The 23,007-nt window shown below is 41.5% G+C and overlaps 1 protein-coding gene across 1 annotated transcript; it reads right to left on the bottom strand.

Moving 5' to 3' along the window:
* Positions 1-234: 234 nt before the first annotated feature.
* On the bottom strand, positions 235-12,485 carry slc2a12 (solute carrier family 2 member 12). Its single transcript, XM_078541329.1, has 5 exons — positions 12,375-12,485; positions 7,211-8,545; positions 6,801-6,923; positions 2,300-2,432; positions 235-473 (listed from the first exon to the last, which is right to left on the bottom strand). The coding sequence occupies exons 1-5, from the start codon at positions 12,475-12,477 to the stop codon at positions 314-316; spliced, it is 1,854 nt and encodes a 617-aa protein (XP_078397455.1). The 5' UTR covers positions 12,478-12,485; the 3' UTR covers positions 235-313.
* Positions 12,486-23,007: the final 10,522 nt, after the last annotated feature.

Below are 23,007 nucleotides of genomic sequence, written 5' to 3'. Positions count from 1 at the left end.
GGTCATCCACGTGTCTTCCTGCCACGGACTTAATTGGGGTGGAGGAGGGAAGATGGTGGGGTCTTATCCACCGCCCTCAGGCCTGATTAAACGAACCCTCCATCTCCAAACCTGCCATGGGGAAGACATGAAATTCCACCATATTTCCAAACATATTTACAAACAGTCATGTACCAATAAATATTATCAAGCAATACTGGACTATTGTATCTGAAGAATAAAAATCAACAATATTATTGAATTAAAACAAAATTTGTAGATAATCAATGCAATATCACTTCCAAACAGTCAGTACTTTTTTTTTGAATACAATTTACAAAGTAGAGTCACCAAAAAGATTTTCCAAGCCATGTGTATGGTATTGGATGCCAGTAGCCCAGATGGAGCGCTCACCATCTATGCGTTTCCAAATTAGTGCTGGAATCAGTCCTTTCAAACGTTCGGTTGTACAGCAAGTTGGAGTGTTGTTGTACCTGGAAGATTGTTAACATTTCATGCTGATTAGAATTCAATTGACATTTCAGCCACAAATCTGTGTCTTTAATTGCGTTAATGAGCATATGCTGGGCATCATGGTAAGTCAGCCAGTTATCAAAAGGCTACCTTTGTTCTAAGTAAGTCAGGCTGAAACTATATTATCATGAACCCATTCTCAGCTGAACGTAACCATGGGCAAACTAACGTGTACTTGAGAAGTACATTGTTGAATGCTAATGCAATTTTTTTTGTTGAGAGTACAGCTTGTTAAAAAGTTGTATTCAATGACTTGTCATTTGTCTGTGGAAACCATGTTCAAAGCTTCAGTTCAAATGCCATGAGAATGGAAGCACAATAATCTGAAACCGTTCTAATCAATCAGTAAAGGAGTGGCAGCTCGGTGATGTTTCAAACTGGTTGACTTCCCATCTGAGAAACTGGACTGCTAAAGTGAACAAGCATTATGTCCTTGGAGGGGCTAATTCACCATAATGGTTACTAACACTACTCTTCAAGCCTGCCAGACTTAGTTCTGGAGAACTTGCCTTCACTAGAATCTTAATTTAAATCCTTTTGAACTTCATTTCCATCTACTACTTCTGATGTCTTTATTATCTTTGCTAGATATGTACAAGTGAATACCAGTAAACAAGGCTACAAATAACGCTGCAAGCCATTGCCCTAATTTGTAGGATGGCCCCAGCTGAACAAACATTAGGAAGTTTATCAGTGCACCGTATTGGTAAACTGTACAGCTTTAGTTGGTTAAACTCCAGCAATGCCGCTCAGCATTCTTGATGACTCTTAAGCTCTGGGTCTGCCAAACTGCACCTCTCTGGACTTAGATAATTGGGGCACCTTTATAGAGAAGGGGTGTGCACTTCTCTATCAGCCAAGCAGAAATTCTGGATACACGGAGCTTGGCACCCATCTGTTTCAGATATCGGGCTGATCAAAACAAAAAAAAATGACATTATCCAACTTCTTTTGTAAGCAAGCTGGCAGCTTCTACAATATAACAATGACACACAACTCTACTTCAACCACACTTTCTAATTCCCTGCCCAGCATTAAGTCCTGAATGAGAGGACTTATAGAGTAAGAATTGCTTAGGGGGTACTCCAGCCCTGTTGTTGTGACTTTGTCCAAACTACACATAAACACTGCTTTTGCCACCCTTGTGGCTAAGTTACCACTCTGAAAAAACTTTGGACTATAATGTCCATCAGCACAAAGCTGGGAAAAGCAAAATCATCTGTACTCGGCTCCCAGAACATCTTTGTAATAGAGAGGATATGGGATTGGAAAGCCAGTTCAGGCTTGACTTCTCATGCCTATTCTTGGTGGTGTCCTTGTCCCCACCCTTCAGAAACCTCAACTGTTCCAAAATGTCACTGCTTTTATCTCCTAAATCCCATACAATCTTTATTCTCATCCTCCTTAAACTTAACCGGCTTCCTGTGTCCATTATTTGATTTTAAAAGCTTCACCTTAATTTTAAGACCCTCCACAGCCTGAATTATCTCCCCAACTATTCTTGTACATCTGATTCTGAATTATTGCATGTTACACGTACATTCTGCTTTTTATTTATTTATTCATTCATTCAAGGTAAGTTAACATTGCTGACAAGGTCTGCGTTTATTGGCTATTTCTAATTGTTCTTGGAGGCATTTGGCAATGGGGAACCATTACTGTACAACAAGGACAGGAGTGATAGCTGAACGGAACTTGGGTGAATATCTGAGATTAAATTTTTTTCCCCCATCACAAAATGCTGGCCACTGGTTCGCTGGCATGCGAGTACTGGATTTCAACTTACCCCTGCTTTAGATGTTCAGATATCTCCTCTAGAGTCTGACCTTTTGTCTCAGGTACAACGGAAATGACAAAAATCAGTCCACCAAAACTCAGTATCGCATATATTAGAAGCACCCACATAAGGCCAATTGATTCTGGAACCAGCAAATAACAATATATGTAAGCAAGTTTTCAAAGAAAAAATGACAACAGTTTTATGATAGGTTCACACGCCACAAGTTTGCCAACGGAGCAAGATCAAAATCACCACAAAGACTAATTATAATATGAATGTACTCGAAGACCATGAATTCTGTGCACGTCTCAGCCAGTTGTAAGATCTCATTTTCAAACTGCAAAAAAGATTTGGATGAAGCAAATATTTAATGGTGGAGTGTGTCTGTGATTAATTAATGTCTACTCCTAATATTTCATAAATAGGAACATATATATATGCTTATATATACTAGCATGAATAGGCCAGATTAGGCCCTCAAGCTTGTTCCACCATCCAATTAGATTATGGCTAGTCTGTATCTCAACTCCATTTACTTACCAATGTATCCCTTGATAGCTTTACCTAACAAAAATCTATCGATCTTGGTCTTGAAAATTTCAACTGTTACAGTATTCACAGTGTTTTGATGGGGTTAATTTTAATCTTGGTGAGAAAAAGGCACACGCTCACTGACTGCTTGTGTTACCTAGGCTCAGATTCTCATCGACTGCAATTGAGTTGATCCAGATGTGACCTTTTTAAATGCAAATGATAGGAATCTTGCTTCACTAGTACCTTATCATGGTTCAATCCCTCACAGCACTTCAAATAATGAATTACTTTTTGAAGTGCAGAGAAAAACATTCTCCAGTGAGAAGCCAATACTCATCAATCACCGAATTTCCAAAAATATAGTTCATTGCATGAAGTGGTTTGAGATATTTCAAAGCAATAAGAGACTATTGTCTTGTCTTTTCAGCTCCTTTTTACTGGGGTTCATCTCCAGCAGGGCAGGATTCCTACTCATCATAAAGATGTATTCTGAGCTCTGCTTAGGTCTTGGGGTCACAAATATAGAATATGAAAAATTAAAAGATTAAGACCTGTACTCATATAGCAGCTCTAGCAACTTCCCAAACTGTTTTACAATCAATAAAATACCTTAGTAGTTTGGACACTTTTATGATGTAGAAGGTGTGACAGCCAATATCGACACAAGAAGGTTCCACAAAGTGGGCTCTGCAGCCTCCACCAGGGACTACTACCAAAGTGCGGGTGGAGTTTTGCTGCTGCAAGCTTTGGTAACCTGCTGCAACACAGGGACGCAGACAACCTCCGAACTGCTGGTAAAATAATAACTTTTTAAAAAGTTTTGCTCATTTCTCTTTGGGCAAGTAAGTAAGTAAGGCAACACACTGAAGATGCTTGAACAGATCTTCATTTAAATGCTCTTTCCAAACGCGCACCCAAATGTAGGCAGGAGCATTCTGTGTCATCAAGCCTGGGCACTGAAAAATGGAGGGAAAGTGCAAAGAGATGGTGGAGTGTGTCTGTGGTTCATTTTCAACCTCCACCCATTCTAATCCATCTTTGAAAGGCATTAGCAGAAAATTTAGGTCTATGTAAATACAAGGATTATTAAAAGGAAACTCTCACCTAAATTCCAGCTTATCTAACATTTGTATTTAGCTTTACACTTGGAAGAAAAAATGTTTTGGCTGTCCCAGCCAAGATAGGATTTGGTAACACGAGACGGATGGGAAAATTTTAAGTCCTATGCTACAAATCTTGAAAGTTGGCATATACAACGAGTAAGGATGATCTATCATAGGACACTGAGTTCTGGACCTCTGAAACAGCAAACATTCATCTGTGGTTATGAACTACGAGTGCTCAAAACATTAGCATGTTGCTTTTTTTCAGTGATATTGGCTGCTCTAGTTTGACAAATATTAAAAATAGTCACTCAGCTACCTAGCTGAATATTTAGTAAATATTTACATCATCAGAAAAACTAGTTAAGTAGGAGGCTTGGATCTTAGGGACAGTTGCTTAAAATTTTTTTAAAAAATAATGTAACAGATTGAAGTCAATTTAATTTCCAATCATTTGTTGGAGACAATGAGATTTGAAACTAATGTTTTAGAAAACTAAAGAAGGGAGCAATTTATAATGCTTTACTGCTTAGTTAGAATTTCCTCTCAAATAGTGTAAACAGATAGAAAATTCACCTGAAGTGAGAAGGGTAGTTTAGAAGAGTTTGAAAAGTCAGGACAACACATTGGTAGGTTTTACTAAGATTTAATGGTACACAGCTAAGAAGTGACAGGTAAAAAACAACTAACAGGCAAGTCAATGTGCAGGCACGAGACTGCATGCAAGTGTTGTATGGATGGTAGTCCTGTTTGCCATTATATGGCATCAACCCCATAGATCAGCTTTGCAATATGTCTGGTCAAAGGTAGAGATAGGTTTGAGACCTTAACTGACCAGTACTTTTGTTGGACTTGCCAGCCTCATGCTGCATATTTGCTGCAAATTATCTTGCAGAAGATGGCATAGCTCTGCATTTGGTTTTCTTCCAGACCCTGTGAAAAGAATCATCACTATCATTGCCATGTAGATGTGACAATATCGGTAGGTGTCTGCTTTGTGACATCTGACTGGGTGTGGGCAATCAGGCTATGTTGCATGTTGATCACTCCAGCATGCTATTTTCATGCAATGGCATCATGCTCCATGATTGGGGAGTTTTTGAAGAAACATGCAACATTAAAATTAGTCAACACTGACATATTGTTTCTATGCTATTGGCCCAACCACAGACTACCTTGGAATTTGGAGCCTCTTCATGGACTAATCCTTTGCCAGAGCAAGAGATTTGCACCTCTGCTTGTGGTATTAGGCGTGAGGGTCGCAAAGGCACAAGACACAAAGATTGACCTGCCTGGCAGTCCTCCAGTCATTATTCATTTCATCCTCCAAAAAAGCTGAAATAATAGTAATTCCCACTGGAAAGCCCACTGGTCATAGTGATGGAGCTGTACAACACTAAAAGAAGCAGCAGAATTATTGCATAATGGTTTCACAAACCTAGGTGGCAGCAGCAAAGAAGAAAAAATGAAGACACAACAATGTAGAAGTGGCCTTAAATTGTTACAAAATAATTTCCTTATTATGGTGAGTTCCACCTCACCACTACCACCCTCGACTCCACCAATGTTGCTAAGTTATCAAGACCGTTTATCCGACATCCATTACTGGATGAGCAGAAATTTCCTCCAATTAAATACTGGCAAGACATTGTCTTCGGTCCCTGCTCAAAAAGTCTGAAGATTGTGGCACTAGATTTCTGAAATAACTGTTCTGGTCCTTTGCTGGAACTTCAGTGGGAGCTCAGTGGAATCTCTTACCTTTTAAACAGGTATATGAGGCAGCTGCTGGCAAGGCAGTAACCCTAAATCCTATGCCAATTCACATCCAATTTCCCTGGGGTTCTCCAACAGGTGCCCTCAGTTCACTGGTCTCATTTAAATGGTGTACCTCAGACCTATGCATTCAGGCGCGGGGAACTTTGAGGCCAGTGCCTAATTGTATCAACCCCATGGCCTTCATGGAGAGAAAGAGTTTGCATCTAATGCATGCAAAATGGGGGTTAACTTATAAAATAACTCAAATAAAGTTAAGTTTCGAACTATGAGCACAGGTATTTGACCACAGAGAAACCATGATGAACATCAATGATCATTAGAAGCTGAATCATTTAGGGTACACATTACCAGGCAATCCAGAGTATGTGAGCTCAAATCCCACAATAACATTTTGAGAATTTACAGTTTGCTATATTGCTCTGGCACCATGAAAGAGTAGCTGTTATATACAATGCAGGAAATGGTACCCTCCAGAAGGTGTGGCTGTTCCCATCTTAGATTTATTCCATGCTTGATAGGATCCACAGGAATGTGTTTAATACGGAAAAATACATGTACCTATTTTCTGTTTGCGGCCATGTGGTCTCAGCCAGCTGTGATGTCCTTTGATGTCGCCAGCACCTGTGTTATTACTGGCAGCAGGACCTCCAACTCTTCAACAGGAAAGGGAGGAATGTTGTTACTGTGCCACTGGGTTGCATTATTACCCTTTTCAGTCCCTGCCAGAGCTTACTTACGTATAGACTGGCTGCAGCACTTTCACAATTACACCCCGAATGGATTTTCTGATCCCTAGTAAAGTATTCTTCAGGTCATGCTCTCCTGGACAAGTTTTTCCCATGCCTATGGCCTATTAGGGAGGGGATGGGGGACTTCCATTGGAAAACTGGACCTTTGTGCTGGAGATGCAGATAACCCTACAAGTTGGGTCAGAGCAAACCCATTTGTGTCATACTTGGAAATGGGGGTTAATTTATAAAATAACTCAAATAAAGTAACGTTTCAAACTATGAGCACAGTTATTCTCAATACATAAATTCCAGGTTTCATCCTTATTTTTACATTTTCCAAAAGCCTTTGCGATTGTTCCTTACCTGTCACAGACAGAAATGTTAAAGTAATGAGCATATTTATCACCCAGTTCAAGCATCCTATGAAAGCCATGGCTTTGCCTTTTATCCCTATTGGAAAAATTTCACTCAACAGCACCCAAATTACTGCAATTAAAGACAAGAAATAAAGTTAGAATTAATACTTCCAAACTTAAATACTGTTCAGAGACAATCCTTTTGCAATGCACAAATAATATTTGCACATCCCTTTGAACACAAATAAAAATTTCAGTGGATATAGGATAAAATCACACACAGCCTATAACCATTACATTTAGATTCAGATTCTATTACAATATATTTTGCCAATTAAATCTATACTCTATAAAGATTATAAAGTTTACCAGAAATGGCATGACCTGTGCAGGAGTAACTCCTACATAAGAGTTTACCTGGTCCAAAGCTTATAGAAAAGGCAGCCACATACACAAGCAGACAACAAAGACACAGCCACTTCAACACAGGAGAGACTTGTTCATTCGTTTGTTTATCTGTCTCAGGACTTCCCACAAATGGAGAGGAGGATGCATTTTGCAGTATTGTAATTCCCATATTGCCATGCTTTGTTACTGAGAGGTTTCTAGGTTTTGATGAACTAAAGTCTGTACTTGAAGGAAAGACAGTGACAGCTACTGAATTAAATCCAGGTGTTGTAGATGTATCATTACCTTGCCAGTGATCAGTGTGATTAGGGTAAGTGCAGATGTCTGTGAACTCCATTGGGATTTTATGGATCAGCAATGCCAATATAATCAATGATACAATCATAACAGTACTTCCTATGTTAAGAAATAATTTACGTCCTACTTTGTCAATGAAGAACATTGCTAGAACCGTGCCAAGAACTTTCACCAATCCCATGCTAACTGAAGCTAATGTTGCTGTTGAATTACTTGCAAAACCAACAGATCTTAAGATAGTGGATGCATAATATAAAACATTTGTTTGACCTGTAGCTTGCAAAAACAGGGCCAAACCAAATCCTATCCAGAGTCGCATTCTCATGTTGTCCTTTGACCTAAACAGATCTAAAAACGTATAATCGCTTTCAGTGGTCAAGGAAGATTTGATGTTTGTGAGTTCATCATCAACGTTGGAATATGATCTAATCTTCTGCAGGATGAGACTTGCCTTTTCATCAAATCCTTTCTTAACCATAAACCGAGGACTTTGTGGAAGGAAGAATACGCCAATGACTTGCAGTGCAGCTGGTGGGATAGCAATTCCGAACATGTACCGCCATCCATTTGAAGTTCTAGAAAAAGTATAATTAAAAATGTAGGCCAACAGAACACCAATAACAGTCATGAGTTCAGTCAGAGCTACAAGCATGCCTCTTCTGTCCGGTGATGCAATCTCCGATAGATAAATACATGCTGCAATTACACCTGAAGTTGTAGCAATTCCCACGATGATGCGACCTGCAATGAGCATTACATAGGAGGTAGCTGCTGACATAATGGTGTTTCCCAATATAAAACAGCAAGATGTTACAATGATTCCTATCCGCCTTTCCCATCGATCTATGATGTAACCACCAGCAAGGGAACCTGCTATGCCTCCAATTAAGATTGAACTTACAACTATTTCTTGTTTCTCACAGGTAAGCTTGAAATCAGTGCTCAGCTGTAGAAGAGCTCCAGAAATGTTTGCAAGCTCGTAGCCAAAGATGAGTCCACTTCCAGAAGCAATTAGAGATGCAGCAATGAGAATTAGGTTGATAGGTCCTAGAAAAAAAATGAAATCATTGATCAGATGTAAGTTGATCAAACTGTACATGGGAATTAAAATGAATCATGAGGATTCAAGTAGCTGGCGTAGCTGGGCCTCTGCATTCTACATGAAATCCAAACAAATTCATACCGTTTATTGGTGATATTGGTTCTTGTGGTTGGAGAATACATTTACAGGTGCCACGGGATGCATGGGACGCAGTCCAATTTCACACAACAGTTCAAATGGAGAATTAAATCACCCATTAAGCCTAATTTTTCTGAGCATACATTAGGCTGCGGAAAACCTGAGATTTCTTCAAAATTTTTGCATTGCCAGCAATCACCAGGATGGAATCTGTGGTTCTCATGTAATTTACTTGGTGTTTTATAAAAAGTGGGATGGTTTCTAGTTGCAGGGGGAAGTTGTGTTGTTATTGAGCTTGGGAATATTGAATCATCTGTATGCAGTACAGAAAATTGGGCAGGAAGAACTGCATGCACATGATAGACCCCAACCAATGTTCTGTCTTTAGCATTTGCTGAAATGCAAACTTACCCAGCAGCCAACATGGCAGCTGGGCTTTTTTTGCCTCTGTGATACCAGAGTACTACTTCCAATATGCAGTCCCATAATGGCACCTCAATGCCAAATTACCCCCATTTTTACTAGAAGGCAGGTTAAGTAATAACAGACCAATTGCATATCCACAAATAAAAGTTGCATTTGCCATGGGAAGATTTATACATGCCAGCAACAGCAACAGTGAATTGTTGACCTTTTTGGGTGAGCTGAGAGTTCAGCGTGTCTGCAAACAAAATTAAGATGGTGAACGAATCGTTAGGGCACAATTTATTCTTTGCTCCTATGATCAATATTTTGTTACTGGAACTCCCCAGTGAAACAACCATCCAAGAAATTTTCAATGCCTCCAAGAATTCTGCACCTTTAGTAATGTAGACAACAAGGTGCTTTCAGTGGAGCACTTACATAGGCAACTCTATGAGGTAAAAGAACCATAAAACAGCTTTTTCAGGGACTAATCCTACCCAGTTATTGAAATAATACGATCCCCTATAATAGACAAAGCAAACTTTAAATATTATTCCTAATAGAAACTGATTTTTATTACTGTCATTCATTAGGTTGAAAGTAAATATTTTTGAGATTCTGTAGCAGTTGTTGATGGATTTGGGGATCAATAGTAAAAAAACTTTTCATTTCAGATGAGTGTGCAACTTAGAGAGGTCCATTAACAACAACAACATGCATTTATATAGCATCCTTAACTAAGAAAAATGTTCCAAGATATTTCATAAATGCAGGAAAGAAAAACTGGCACTAGGGAAGGAGAAATTAGAAGAGGTTATGAAATGCATGGCCCAAGAGGTGGACCTTGCAGACAGTTAAAAGATAGATTTTTAGAAGGAACCCCAATAATTAAGAATGACTGAGTTTTGCTGAAAAAAGAGACATGTCTAAGCTTTTTGTCTTGCACTCTTCAGGACACTCGCAAGAATACCAATATAAGGGGAAAAACAACAATTTATACTGTATGTGAAGAGAGTGCTGATTGGTTGGCAAGTGGTGTGGCCATGGAAAATGCACCACTGATGGTGACTGACAGTTAACTGCTGAGCATTGTTTGAAATTTAAACCAGGTAGCTTGACCCTTGTTGGTAAAGGCATTGCCCTGAGGAATGAGTCAGCAAATGGCTGTCACTTATTTTGTTTAGCTGAAACAGGTGCAATGTATATTCATAGGATAAAAGCAAAATATTGTGATGTTGGAAACCTGAAATAGAATGCCAGAAAAGCTCAGCAGGTCTAACAGCATCTTTGGAGAGAAAAATCAGAGTTAACGTTTTGAGTCCGTATGACTCTTCTTCAGAGCTTAAGAGAAGTAAAAACATGATGAAATTTATAATGTTTAAGGGGGGGTGGAGCAGGTGAAGATGGATAGAAGGCCAGCGATAAGTGGGGGCAAAGGAAAGATTGACAAAGATGTCACGAACAAAAGGACAAAGGGAGTGTTAATGGTAGTGGTAAGGGCTAAAGGAGGTGCTGATAGTGGCATTAAGGTAAGATAGCGGAATGTGATTATAGCAGGACCAGGTGTATATATATGTTCTTTCTGTCTGCAAAGAGCAGGGATCTGTGTATTAACATATGTAGTTTCCAGTACACATGAATTAGTTGAAAATTCTTCTACCAACAGCAGAGTAAGTGGTTGAGGTAGCTGCAGAAGCCTGCAATCTTTGGTGGTGATGAGAGAATAGGCAAGGAACAGAGTGGAATCAGTCACAAGGAATAAAGTCTGTTGCACATACTGTACACAATGGCTTTAGTCTCCCCCTTGTTGAGCCAGATAAAATTGTGACCAATCGGATGCTTGATAAAGGACAAAAAGACTGACAGCATGGAAGCAGTCAAGGGGTTGGAAGAAGTGAGGGGTATGTAGGGATGAATATCATTGGAGCACATGTGAAAACAGGGCCATGTGCCAGCAAAGAGAAGGTATTGCTAAAGATTCATTACCTGTGTTCAATTAGGTAGGAATGTAACTATACAAGGTCAGTCCCAAAGATTTGGACAATGGAAAAAAGGTGTTGGAGGTTAATGACATGTCCAATTGCATTAGACATTGCAGAAAGATCGAGTAGGAAAAGAAAAGATAATGCACCATGGTCAGTGTCCCATAGGTTGCATAACTTTGGTTAGACCTATTTCAGTGCTGTGAAAAGGATGGAAAACTGAACTGGAATTATTGTAACATCAAGTTTCAAGTAAGGTGGCATGAAGCTGGGAGTATATGCCATATTCAAGAACTTTAAAGAAACGGAAGTTGGAGAGATGAATGTAGTTGGAGAGGATTGATGGGCTTTTTGAAAAGGAATTGACAATATTGGCTGGAAGGGAAGAGGAATGAGTGCTGGATGAAAGGGAACTATTGAAGTAGATACACGGCACTCAGGCACTTTTGAGGAAACCAAAGATGGGTTTCATGGATGTGGCAACCTTTTAGAGAGTGGACAGTCCAGAGGTGCAGGTCTGGGATAGAGTAATTTGGAGATTCTGGAAAGGAGATGTTGGCCAGAGGGAAGAAGAGGAAGCGGTAGAGGCAGTTGCACAGTTTATTTGGTCTGAGTGATGAATAAATCTGTGAGCACCTCAACTTCAGTGCTTAAGGTGAAATTTATGGGAGATAAGGAGGGGATTGGTCTCAGAACAAAGGGGGGTGGAGCTGTCTTTCCAGGATCATTGTTGAGTGATAGATGGTTCCAGATAAGAAAAGCAAAATATGGTGGAGCTTGATGTGGTGAAGCCAGATTTGATGATTGATGACTAAGCCAGTTGTGTGCCAAGTACCTTTGAGTTTACACTCCTCTGATCGGAGACTGAAAATGAGGTTAATGCAAAAGAGGCAACAAGGCTGGAAAATAGGTAACAGATTTGCAAGGGACTAGAGCGCCAAGGACAGAGGTGAGACAGCGGTTAGATTGGTCCATAGTCATAGCATTTTTCTGATTGGTCAAAGGTGACAGCAGGGGCTTTATGAAGGATCTGGAGAATGAGTTTTTCATGAGCAGGTTATGGGAAGAGTGGATTGGAGCAGGGTAGGGGATGTGGGTGGTAAGAAAGAATCGAGGTCAGAGATTGCTTTGATAGTGATCAAAATCTCTGGTGCAATGATGAGTTGAAGATGATACGGGTGGTGGTGTTAACAGGTAGCTGAGATCAAGAGGAGTTGGGAGAACAGTGAAGTCAGAAGAAAAAGAGCTAGCAGGTTGAAATAAGTAACCCTATAGCTTTGAGGAGTGTACCAGCATACAACGCTTCTACCTTTTTTAGCTGTAGGCTGGTTCAGGATAGAAAATGAAAAATCACTTTGAATCTCAGTTGTCTTGGGTTCATTTTCTTGTTCAAGTTCTGCTTTGGTTTTCATTGTTTCGGCTTGCTATAAAAAAGAACAGAGTAAAATGTAATCTCCTTTACTTGTCTGCACAGAGCTAACTTCATTACTCAGGCACAGCATAAAAATATGAAATGCACTTTTCCATCACCGTAGGGTGTCAGCCACAAATTAAAATTCTATTTTATGTTAAAATAAACTTAGATATTTCAGTAAAAATGTGCATTGTATAAATACAATGAATGTTACCCGTTCTTTTTTCAAAAAAGTGCCCTGGCGGAGATGAAGTCTATAAAGTAATTAGTGTGCTTCTGGACAGAAATGTTTTGGAACACAGATTGGTTTGAACATGGACTGGATCAACATGGAAGTAATTTGTGGGATACCTCCAGGATCAATGCTAGATCTATTAGTTGTTCTAACAGACATATAAATAACCTAAACAGAAATAATTTTCCAAGCTTATAGATGATTTCAAACTGGAAGAGACAGGAGGGAGGGAAGGTGGAAGGAAATGTGGGAAGAAGGAAGGAAATTGAGCAAATAGGATCTTGGGCTGTATATTCAGAGAATCAGAACTCAAATCTCAGGAAGTCTGATCTGCCAAAACATGAAGTACTGTCTACAATCTGGTCACAAGATGACTTGGGGGTTATCTTACTGAAGCATCCAAAATCCTAAATTTCATAGGCATGATAAACATCAATATGTTTAATATAGTTACAGATTCTAAAATAGAGGGCATACAAGAGTGAGGATGGAAAGACAGTTTAGTTTCAATTATTTTGCAGTGAAGATGCAGAAAATTTGGATTTATTTTAAAATGCCAGCCAGGACCAGCAGTTACGGTGCCAAAGCATACACAGACAATCACAGTCTTACATGAAAGCTAAAAACTTGTACAAAGGGCTCAGCTGTAAATTTGCAATTAGGAAATGGGAGACACACACGGGCGGGGACACAGGATGACTCGATCAAGAAATGAGGAAGGCCATTTAACACCGTCTGGTAGCCTCGAACCACATCCAGTCAGCCCCTGTTTACCTTTTGTATAGAACAAACATACGTTCTTTGCTATCTTCAAAAGGACAATGCCCAGTCTCTGCATTGCAATTACTGTACAAAAACACAATTATCAGCCCAGTGTGGGGTCATTGTGCTGTGGCCTTTGTCTAACTAATACCATTAAGTTGTAACTGATAGTAAAAAAATATATAAACTGTGCTCATTTGAACCTCGGTGGAGAAGCGCCTGGACTGCCCAGCGTTTGCTCCCCGCATGCGTAATAAAGGAACAACTTGAATATCGCATCTGGACTCCGAGTGTTGAAATTTTGTACCAGAGTATTCCTCAGACCTTTCAGTTGGCGCTGCGAGCAGGGCACAAAGGACGCAGGACACCGATGGGGAACCGGGACGAGTCACAGTGTTTTAGATTTTTATCCATACTAAATCCGACTTCGTCCCGACCCAGGAAGTGTCAGGCGCCCCGCGTATCTGAAATCTAGGCTCCAGGCAATACTTCAAGGGGTGGTAAGGGTGGGGTAGAAACACTTGTATTATAGATTGTTATAATTACATCTGGTATTAGTCGCAAGTAATGAGTTCGGTCAGAAAGGACCCAGGTAAGAATCATACTGCTAACAACAACTGTATCCCGACTGTCTTACCCAGAGATGGCCAGTAGTGACAAACTCGAGTGAGGACCAGAGGGATCCCTGACACAGCATTTAGCTGACAAAATAAGAAATTGATAAGCAAAATTATAAAGAACAATTGGAACCCATTTGACTCACCCACTGATCAGAGAAAATGGTTGGATAATCAGAAAAAAGCCAAAGGTGATAAAGCATGGATCCTAATGTTAAGACAACATGTAGAGTTAAGTAAGAAACTAAATAGAATGTTGGCCAACAAATCCGAAAATGAAGAGCTAGTACAGGCAAAAAATCTCATGTCAGTTTCGCCAGCTTTAACACAGCCACCGGCAGCATACGCAGATATATAGATTGGAACAGGCTGGTGGAACAGACAGCAGGATATGAGGAACAACAGGAAGCGGGTTGGGAATCACCACCCCCATATCCCGTGTCCCCAATTAAGATAGAGTATGTGCCCCAGCTGCCCGGACAACCAGGCAGGACAGGCACAGCAGCAAGCCGATTTCCGAACCTTTAGAACAGAAATAGCACAAATCTTAGGGCAAGCCCCAGTTAATTGGAATATAGTGACTGGAGTAAAACAAGAAAAGGGCAAGGGTGCCCATGAATATGGCAATCGGAAGTTTGAGGCATATTGTGTCTATGGGGGTGTAGGTGCTGTGCCGAACCGAGATGATGTACAGTTTATGCAATTGTACAAGGATGGCCTTAGCCCGGCCCACCAGGCAATCCTAGACACTGGGCTAGTAGACAAGAACACATATGATGAGCTAGAAAGATGGGCCACCAGGGTAGATAACCACATAGGGAAAACTAAGATAAAGGTATTGGCAGTGGAGGTTACAGACCCCACTGAAACAGTGGCCACCGCGACAGCCGACCCTAAACCCGAGGTGTGCTTTAATTGTAAAAACCCGAACATGAAATATTTACAGTTTTAGATGTGGCCAATGGATTTTGGTCAATACCGCTGGACCAGGAATACCAAGATAAATTCGCTTTCACAGTGGGAGGGAGACAGTATACCTGGGCGATTTGATTCCTTGTTGTTCAAGTATGTCCAAGCTGTAAATGATTTTATCATCTTCTGTGGATTTTCGCATGACTGAAGAATCCATTGTAGGATTGCCATGGACGTCCACAGAAATGGCAATCCATACCCCAATTTGCTATCCCACCCTTCAGTACTGCTCAACCTCCCTGCTCTCTTGCCATTGCCCCAGGCTTGATTCTGTATTGGATAAGATTACAACTTCCCTCTGTGCCTTTCTTGGCATTCTCCCACAGATATATCAAGGCACTTGCCACTGGCTCATTATGAGCAGCAATCCCAATTGTCCCGTCCCACTCTCTCATCAGCCTTCCTGCCCAGTTTACCCACTGGGACCTAGTATTTCCAATTTTTCCCCTGTCCCAACTCAACCCTCCCACTGCTGACTCTGTAGCTTCTGCCAGCCTCCCTGCCTGGTTAAATCTTCCACCACTCATTCCGCCCAAGTCGGCATTGTGGTGCTTATCACCACACCACAGCTTGGCCTGACTACATATCCCTCTGGCACTTTCTCCTCCTTTGAGCATTTCATCTTGTTCCATCCCCCTCACCTCTAATTCAAAATCCTCATCCTCTACCACGCTCCAAAGTACAATAAACAATTTATCACTGAAAATCTTCACTGCTTTCCTTTCTCACCCTCTGCATCAAACAACTTCAGTGATTTTAATCTTCATCTCAATTCAATATGTTCTCTCTCCTCTGGGTTCACTGCCCTCTTACCCTCCCTAAATATCTCCTGCCATCTAAACTCTCCAATCCATATTCACAGCCTTGACCTTGCCATCTCACATGTTCTTGCTAGTCCCATCATATCAATCACAAATAAGGCCATCTCCAATCACTTCCTTTTATCATTCACCACCCAAATCCACCTCCCACGCCCTAACCCTGCCTCCTTCTGAATCCATCCCTGGAAAAAACTACACCTAATTCACTTACAACTGTACTTTCAAAATCCCAACTCTCTAGCCTTTGGTCTCTGTTTACCATAACACTTCTGCAGCTACTGATTTGCTCAACCACACCCTCATCTCCATCTTTGATGTTCTAGTTCCCAAAAAAACCCATTACTCTCTCCATTCCGCTGGCCTGGCCCTCATTTCCGCTGACTTAAATCCAAGCAACACAAGCTTGAAAGTATAACTGGTTTAAACATCCACTGCCAGATGTGGCCAGGTCACTTAAGACACTGTTGGGTTCTGCTCTTGCCTGCTAAAACTGTTCACTTTTCCAGAATGACCTTGAAATGCAAAGATACCCCAAGGCTTCTGTTCTCTACTATTCTCCATCTATTCTATTCTATCCTAACCATCTTCTTAAACCCCTCTCCCCTGTTCCCTCACCTCCAACAATAAGTGCATGGGGCTCATGGACTTCTTTGTCACGAAGATCTAAACCATCCAATCAATTGCCTTTGCTGTGCCCTTCCCTTCCACTAGCCCACCTGGCTAAACTTCCTATAATGCTTCTCCCTGTCCTGGCCATGAATTCACAACTTTCTCTCATTTCTCTCCTATCTCTCCTCATGCCCTGTCTGAATTAACCTTGTCCATGAGACCCGCCTCCTTTTTCCTCAATCCTATCCCCATTAAACTGTTGATCACCCAACTCCCCCTCCTGGACTCCATGTTAGCCGACATTATAAGCGGTTCTCTCTTTTCAGGTTTTGTCCCTTGATATGCGGTCATCACCCCTCTCCTCAAAAAACCAACCCACCCTTGCAAGCTACAGTGCCATCTCGAACCTGTCTTTCCTCTCCATGGTCATTGAACATGGCACCACCACCCAAACCTGTTCCCTCTTTCCTGGAATTTTGCATTTGAAACTCTTCAATCAGGGTTCTGCTCCAGTCACAGTACCAAAAGAGCACTTATCAAAGTCACAAATAACATCCTATGTGACTCTGACAAAGGTAAACTTTCCCTCCTTGTCCTTCTTGACCTGTCTCTAGCCTTTGACACGGTTGATCACACCATCGTCCTCCAACACCTCCCCACTGTCATCTAGCTGCTGGGACTGCTCTGACCTAGTTCTGTTTTTATCTAATCAATTTTCAGGGAATCACAGGCAATGGCTTCTCTTCCTGCTCCCGCACCATTACCTCTGGTGACCCCAAGGATCTATCCTTGGACCCCTACTATTTCTCATCTACACGTGTCCCCTTGCTGACATCACCTGAAAGCCCAATGTTAGTTTTCACATGTACACTGATGACACCCAGCTCTACATCACAATGACCTTTCCCAATTCCTCAACTGTTGCTAAATTATCAGACTGCTTATCCGATATCCATGGATCAGCAGAAACTTCTTCCAATTAAATATTGGGAATTCGGAAGCCATTGTTTTTGGGCCCTGCTCTAAGTTCCACTAATGACTCCATCCCTCTCCCTGGCAACAGTCTGAGATTAAGCCAGTTTGTTCACAATCTTGGTGTCACGTTTAATCCTGAGATAAGGTGCCAAGCTCATATTCGCATCATCACTGGAACTGTTTATTTCCACCTCTCCAACTTCACACTGTCCCAGCTCATCTCCTGCTGAAACCCTCATCCATGACTTCCTTACCTTGAAACTTGATTATTCCAATGCACTCCTGGCTGCTCTCCAACATTCTACCCTTCATAAACTTGTGGTCATCCAAAACTCTGCTGCCCATGTCTTAGTTCGCACTAAGTCCCGTTCCCCTAACACCCTATACCCACTGACCTGCATTGGCTCCTGGTCAAGCAACATCTTCATTTTAAGTTTTTCATCCTTGTTTTCAAATTCCTCCTTGGCCTCACCGCTCCCCATCTCTGTAATCTTCTCCAGCCCACAACCCACTGAGATATCTGTGCTCCTCTGATTCCTACCTCTTGTGCATCCCTGCTTTTAATCGCTCCACCATTGGTGGCTGTGCCTTTAGTTGCCTAGGCCCCAAGCTCTGGAATACCTTCCTTACACCTCTCCACCTCTAATTCATTTTCTTTCTTTAGGACTTTCCTTAAAACCTCTGTCTTTGGCCAAGCTTTTGGGCATCTGACCTAATATCTCCTTAGATGGCTCAGTGTCATACTTTCTTTTATAATGCTCCTGTGAAGTGCCTTGAGACATTTTATTAGGTTAAAGGTACCATATAAATATAAGTTGTTGTTGTTAAATCATTCACTCTGCAATTCCACACAGGTTCTCCCAATCCCTGTTGCCATAGGGAAATTAGTAGGATGGTTGAAAATTGTTCCTTATACTGTTTGTTTGGGAGAATCACCATGTAATTTCCATGTCATTATTTCAAATTGATTCTCCCATGGACAGCCGTTAGTGACCAACCTGTAACCATCAGTAATCATGTAGTCGTGGATTCAAAATGTTCTCCTCAGAAAAAAAGTTTTTAAGAATTAAATCTGCTATTCAACTGCTGGGTTTATGGTTCAAGGTAGATGTAACAAATATGTGCCCTCAGTAGGGAGCTCCACTTGCAAGGTGCATGTATCACAAAATCGCAAGAATGCTCCTCATAATTTTCCCTTACATATAAACATACGAACAAGGAGCAGGAGTAGGCCATTCGGCCCCTCAAGCCTGCTCTGCCATTTAATAAGGTAATGGCTGATCTGATAGTAACTTCAAATCTGCATCCTGCCTACCCCTGTTAACCTATCACCCCCCTTGCTTACCAATAGTCTATCCACCTCTGCCTTAAAAATATTCAAAGACTCTGCTTCTATTGCCTTTTCAGTAAAAAAAAAGTTCCAAAGACTCACGACCCTCTGAGAGAAAAAATTTCACCGCATCTTATTTTTAAAGAGTGACCCCTAGTTCTAGATTCTCCCACAAGAGGAAACATCTTCTCCACATCCACCCTGTCAAGTCCCCTCAGGATCTTATATGTTTCAATCAAGTTGCCTCTTACTCTTCTATACTCCAGTGAATACAGCCTAGTTTGTCCAGATTTTCCTCATAAGGCAACCCGCCCATTCCGCCCGCCCAGTCTGGTAAACCTTCTTTGAAATGCTTCCAATGCATTTACATCCTTCCTTAAATAAGGTGACCAATACTGTACATTCATTCATTTTAATAGGCAGTAAATTGTGGGTGAGCACATCACCATTTCCAATATATTGCTGGAAAAAGAGACGTATTGAAGATTTTCATCTTGCATTCATCTGGACACTTTGCAATAATACCAATATAAGGGAAAAACAACAATTTATACTGTATGTGAAGGGAGTGCTGATTGGTTGGTCCCTGAGTCCACCAAGTATATAAATTGTATAGCTTTTTGTTTTCCCCTTATTCTTGAAAGTGCTCTGCTGAGCGCAAGACAAAAAGCTTCAATATGTCTCTTTTTTCAGCAATATTCAAGTTCTGTCCTACCAAATGAATGTTTCCAATATATATATTTCTGGCAGGTTTCAGCCAACTCCTACACTGAGCAGGCTGGCAGTGTGGGTCTGTGGGGGATAAAGGTGATCAGAAGGAGGAACTCAAAAGGCTCAAGAGAGCCATATCTTGCTTCTTCTGAGCTCGGCCACAGAAGAGAAACCCCAAATTTCTTGGTATCCTCCTGGTGCGCACTAAGTGCATTTCACCTGTTTGTTCTGAAATTGTGCAATTGGATACTGACAACTGGCTTGGGATTGCAATTTGTAACTTTGAGATACTGCATGCCTATTTCAGATAAAGCCTACACATTGCATCATATAGGCTTCGGAAGTCAAAGGAGCAGTACAAGAGCCTCCAATCCAACCCTAAGCGCCCTCTCCCCGACCAACAGCCACAAAATGTATGGTTGCGTTCAGCCAACCAAACAATCCCTTGTGTCATGATAATAGTTGATTGTGGTAGTGGACTCCTGTATTAGATACTATACGGTATTCTATACTGGATATGGGGTCACCTGATCTGGGGATTGACAGTCAGATAGCACATGTTGGAGGCTGTCTTGACAGAAATCAGTTACTGCAGGTATGTGTCCTTGTTAGGAAAATGTGTTATCAATAAAGTTAGCTCAGCAATGATGTTGACGGTCTATGTGTATCATTGAAACAAAAGACAAGACATGGGCCAGGATATTGAGGTCGGCGAGCGGGGAGCGGGGGTGGGGCCTGCTCGCCGACGCATAAAATGACGCAGGATGATGTCGGGCGGAACTCCCGATGTCACCCCGCGTCATTTCAATTTTCAGGTCGGTGGGTGCGCAGCCGAATCAGCTGTGTGCCTGCCAACCTGTCAACGGCATATTGAGGCCATTTAAAAACTAATTGAAGTCATTAATGGACCTGCTCGTCCAACCTTAAGGTTGGCGGGCAGGCCAGGAGCCCTGGCGGGCTTCAGAAAAAGCATGAAACCTCATCCACATGCGGGATGAGCTTTTATGAGGGTTTTAAAAAATTTAATTAAAATTTGAATAAAAGTGATGGACATGTCCCAACTCATGTGACAGTGTCACATGAGGGGACATGTCAGGGGAATTTTATTTTTGTCCATTGACCATTTTTAAATTTGGTGCCGATCTCCCTGAGGCAGCACTTTGCCTCAGGGAGATGAATGCACTCTTTCATGCGCATGCGCAAAAGAACATACTTCCGGCTTAGGGAATCGCCCCCGCCCACACAGGGAGTGCATATCACTTCTGGTGGACGTCACGCTGGGCGGGCCTTAATTGGCCTGCCCGCGTAAAATGGTGGCGTGCCCCAAACCGGGGGCACCGATCGGAGGCGCACCCGCTCCTGCACTTCCCCTCAACAGGGGGAAAATTCTTCCTATGGCATCAGAAGTAAACTAAACACAACAATGGAGGTTGTGAAACCACCGACAGAGCTCAGTTCGGAGGGAAATCTCTTCAAAAACTGGAGGTGGTTCCGGCAGCGATTCAAGATGTACCTCACAGCGACGGGCAGAGATAAAAAAGACCCTCAGGTACAATCTTCCATCTTTCTTCACGCAGCAGGGGAAGCAGCCCTAGAAGTTTATAACACATTCACATTTGAAAGTGACGAGAAACAAAATGACTTGAAAGAAATGCTGGAAAAATTCAAAGTCTATTGCAGACCTGCGAAAAGCATTACATATGGAAGATATCGACTTTTTACGTGCATTCAAGGCAGTGACAACATTAGTCAGTATGGAAATGAGCTGAGAAAATGAGTTAAATCATGTGAATTTGGAAAGTTTGAAGAATCACTCACCAGAGAAAGAATAATTTGCGGAATCACAAATGAAACTCAAGAGAACGGGTTTTGAGAGAAGTTGATCTCACGCTGGAGCATGCAATAAGTATCTGCAGAGCAGCAGAGACAATGAAATTCCAGATTAAACAGATGACAGAAGATGATAAGCCGCACACAGTCAAACAGTAAAACAGAAACAGCCCCAGGAAAGAACAAATTGACATCCTGAATGTAAAAAGAACAAAGCTGCTATTTAAACATTTAAATGCAACCGACGTGGAACAGAGAATTTACCACGTGGGTTGTCCGGCCTATGGAAAGCAGTGTAAGAACTGTGATAAACTAAATTACTGTGCTAAGATATGTAAATCGAAGTGCACATGATTGACACAAACACTGAAACTGAACTTTTCGTTGGTGCAGTAATAACAAATTCCAAAGAAGACGAATGGAAGGTTGATTTAAAAGTTGCCAACGTGATGGTGAATTTCAAGCCTGACACAGGTACACGAGCAATTGTCATTTCCATAAGATAAGCAAAGAAAAACAGCTAACTAAAACATAAGTGAGGCTGTCTACTTATACAGGTGAAAACATTGCAGTTGAAGGCATGTGCACGCTTAAAGTGAACTCCAGAAAACAGTCTCAAGCACTTCCATTCATAGTGGTGAAAACTGACGCAAAACCCATTCTTAGAATCAAAACTTGTGAAAATCTGAAGCTAATTAGAATATTGTGAGCAATTTTGGGCCCTGTATCTCAGGAAGGATGTGTTGGCCCTGGAGACGGTCCAGAGGAGGTTCACGAGAACGAACCCAGGAATGAAAAGCTTAACATATGAGGAACGTTTGAGGACTCTGGATCTATACTCGATGGAGTTTAGAAGGATGAGGGGGGAACTGATTGAAACTTACAGAATACTGAAAGGCCTGGATAGAGTGGATGTGGGGAAGATGTTTCCATTAGTAGGAGAGACTAGGACCCGAGGGCACAGCCTCAGAGTAAAGGGAAGACCTTTTAGAACAGAGATGAGGAGAAACTTCTTTAGCCAGAGAGTGGTGAATCTATGGAATTCATTGCCGCAGAAGGCGGTGAAGGCCGGGTCATTGAGTGTATTTAAAAATGAGATAGATAGGTTCTTGATTGGTAAGGGGATCAAAAGTTACGGGGAGAAGGTGGGAGAATGGGGTTGAGAAACTTATGAGCCATGATTGAATGGCGGAGCAGACTCGATGGGCCGAATGGCCTAATTTCTGCTCCTATGTCTTATGGTCTTATGGTCTAATCACCACTGAGGACATCCTGAGTGAGTATAAAGATGTGTTCCAGGGGATTGGCTGCCTAAAAGGTGAACACGCCTTCAGGGTTAACAAAATTAACAGCCAAAATACACCCGCCTAGGAAAATACCAGTAATGCTGAGAGAACAACTGAAAACAGAGTTGGACAGAACAGAGAAACTTCACATCATCAAGAAAATTGAAGAACTGACAAAGTGGGATAATCCAATTATAATGGTAGAAAATTTAGATGGAATCTGTGAGTTGTCTGGATCCCAGAGATCTAAACCAGGTAGTACAAAGAGAGCATTACCAGCTGCCCACAGTAGAAGAGATCACATGTAAGCTAGCTGGCGTTAAATACTTTTCAGTCTTGGGTGCGAGTTCAAGCTTCTGGTAGGTCAAGCTGGATGAACG

Source organism: Cetorhinus maximus, chromosome 5 (genome assembly GCF_964194155.1).
Source record: "Cetorhinus maximus chromosome 5, sCetMax3.hap1.1, whole genome shotgun sequence".
In the NCBI taxonomy this organism is placed as follows: domain Eukaryota; kingdom Metazoa; phylum Chordata; class Chondrichthyes; order Lamniformes; family Cetorhinidae; genus Cetorhinus; species Cetorhinus maximus.
Note: the sequence above shows the minus strand (reverse complement) of the source record. Positions and strands in the feature narration are given on the sequence as shown.

Coding starts and splice junctions, on each gene's coding strand:
- slc2a12 (XM_078541329.1), bottom strand. CDS start 12,477: ATGAAAACCAAAGCAGAACTTGAACAAGAAAATGAACCCAAGACAACT. Junction 8,546..12,374: donor CCAGCCTACAGCTAAAAAAG/GTAGAAGCGTTG, acceptor TTTTTTTTCTAG/GACCTATCAACCTAATTCTC. Junction 474..2,299: donor TCTGAACATCTAAAGCAGGG/GTAAGTTGAAAT, acceptor ACAATCTTCCAG/GTACAACAACACTCCAACTT.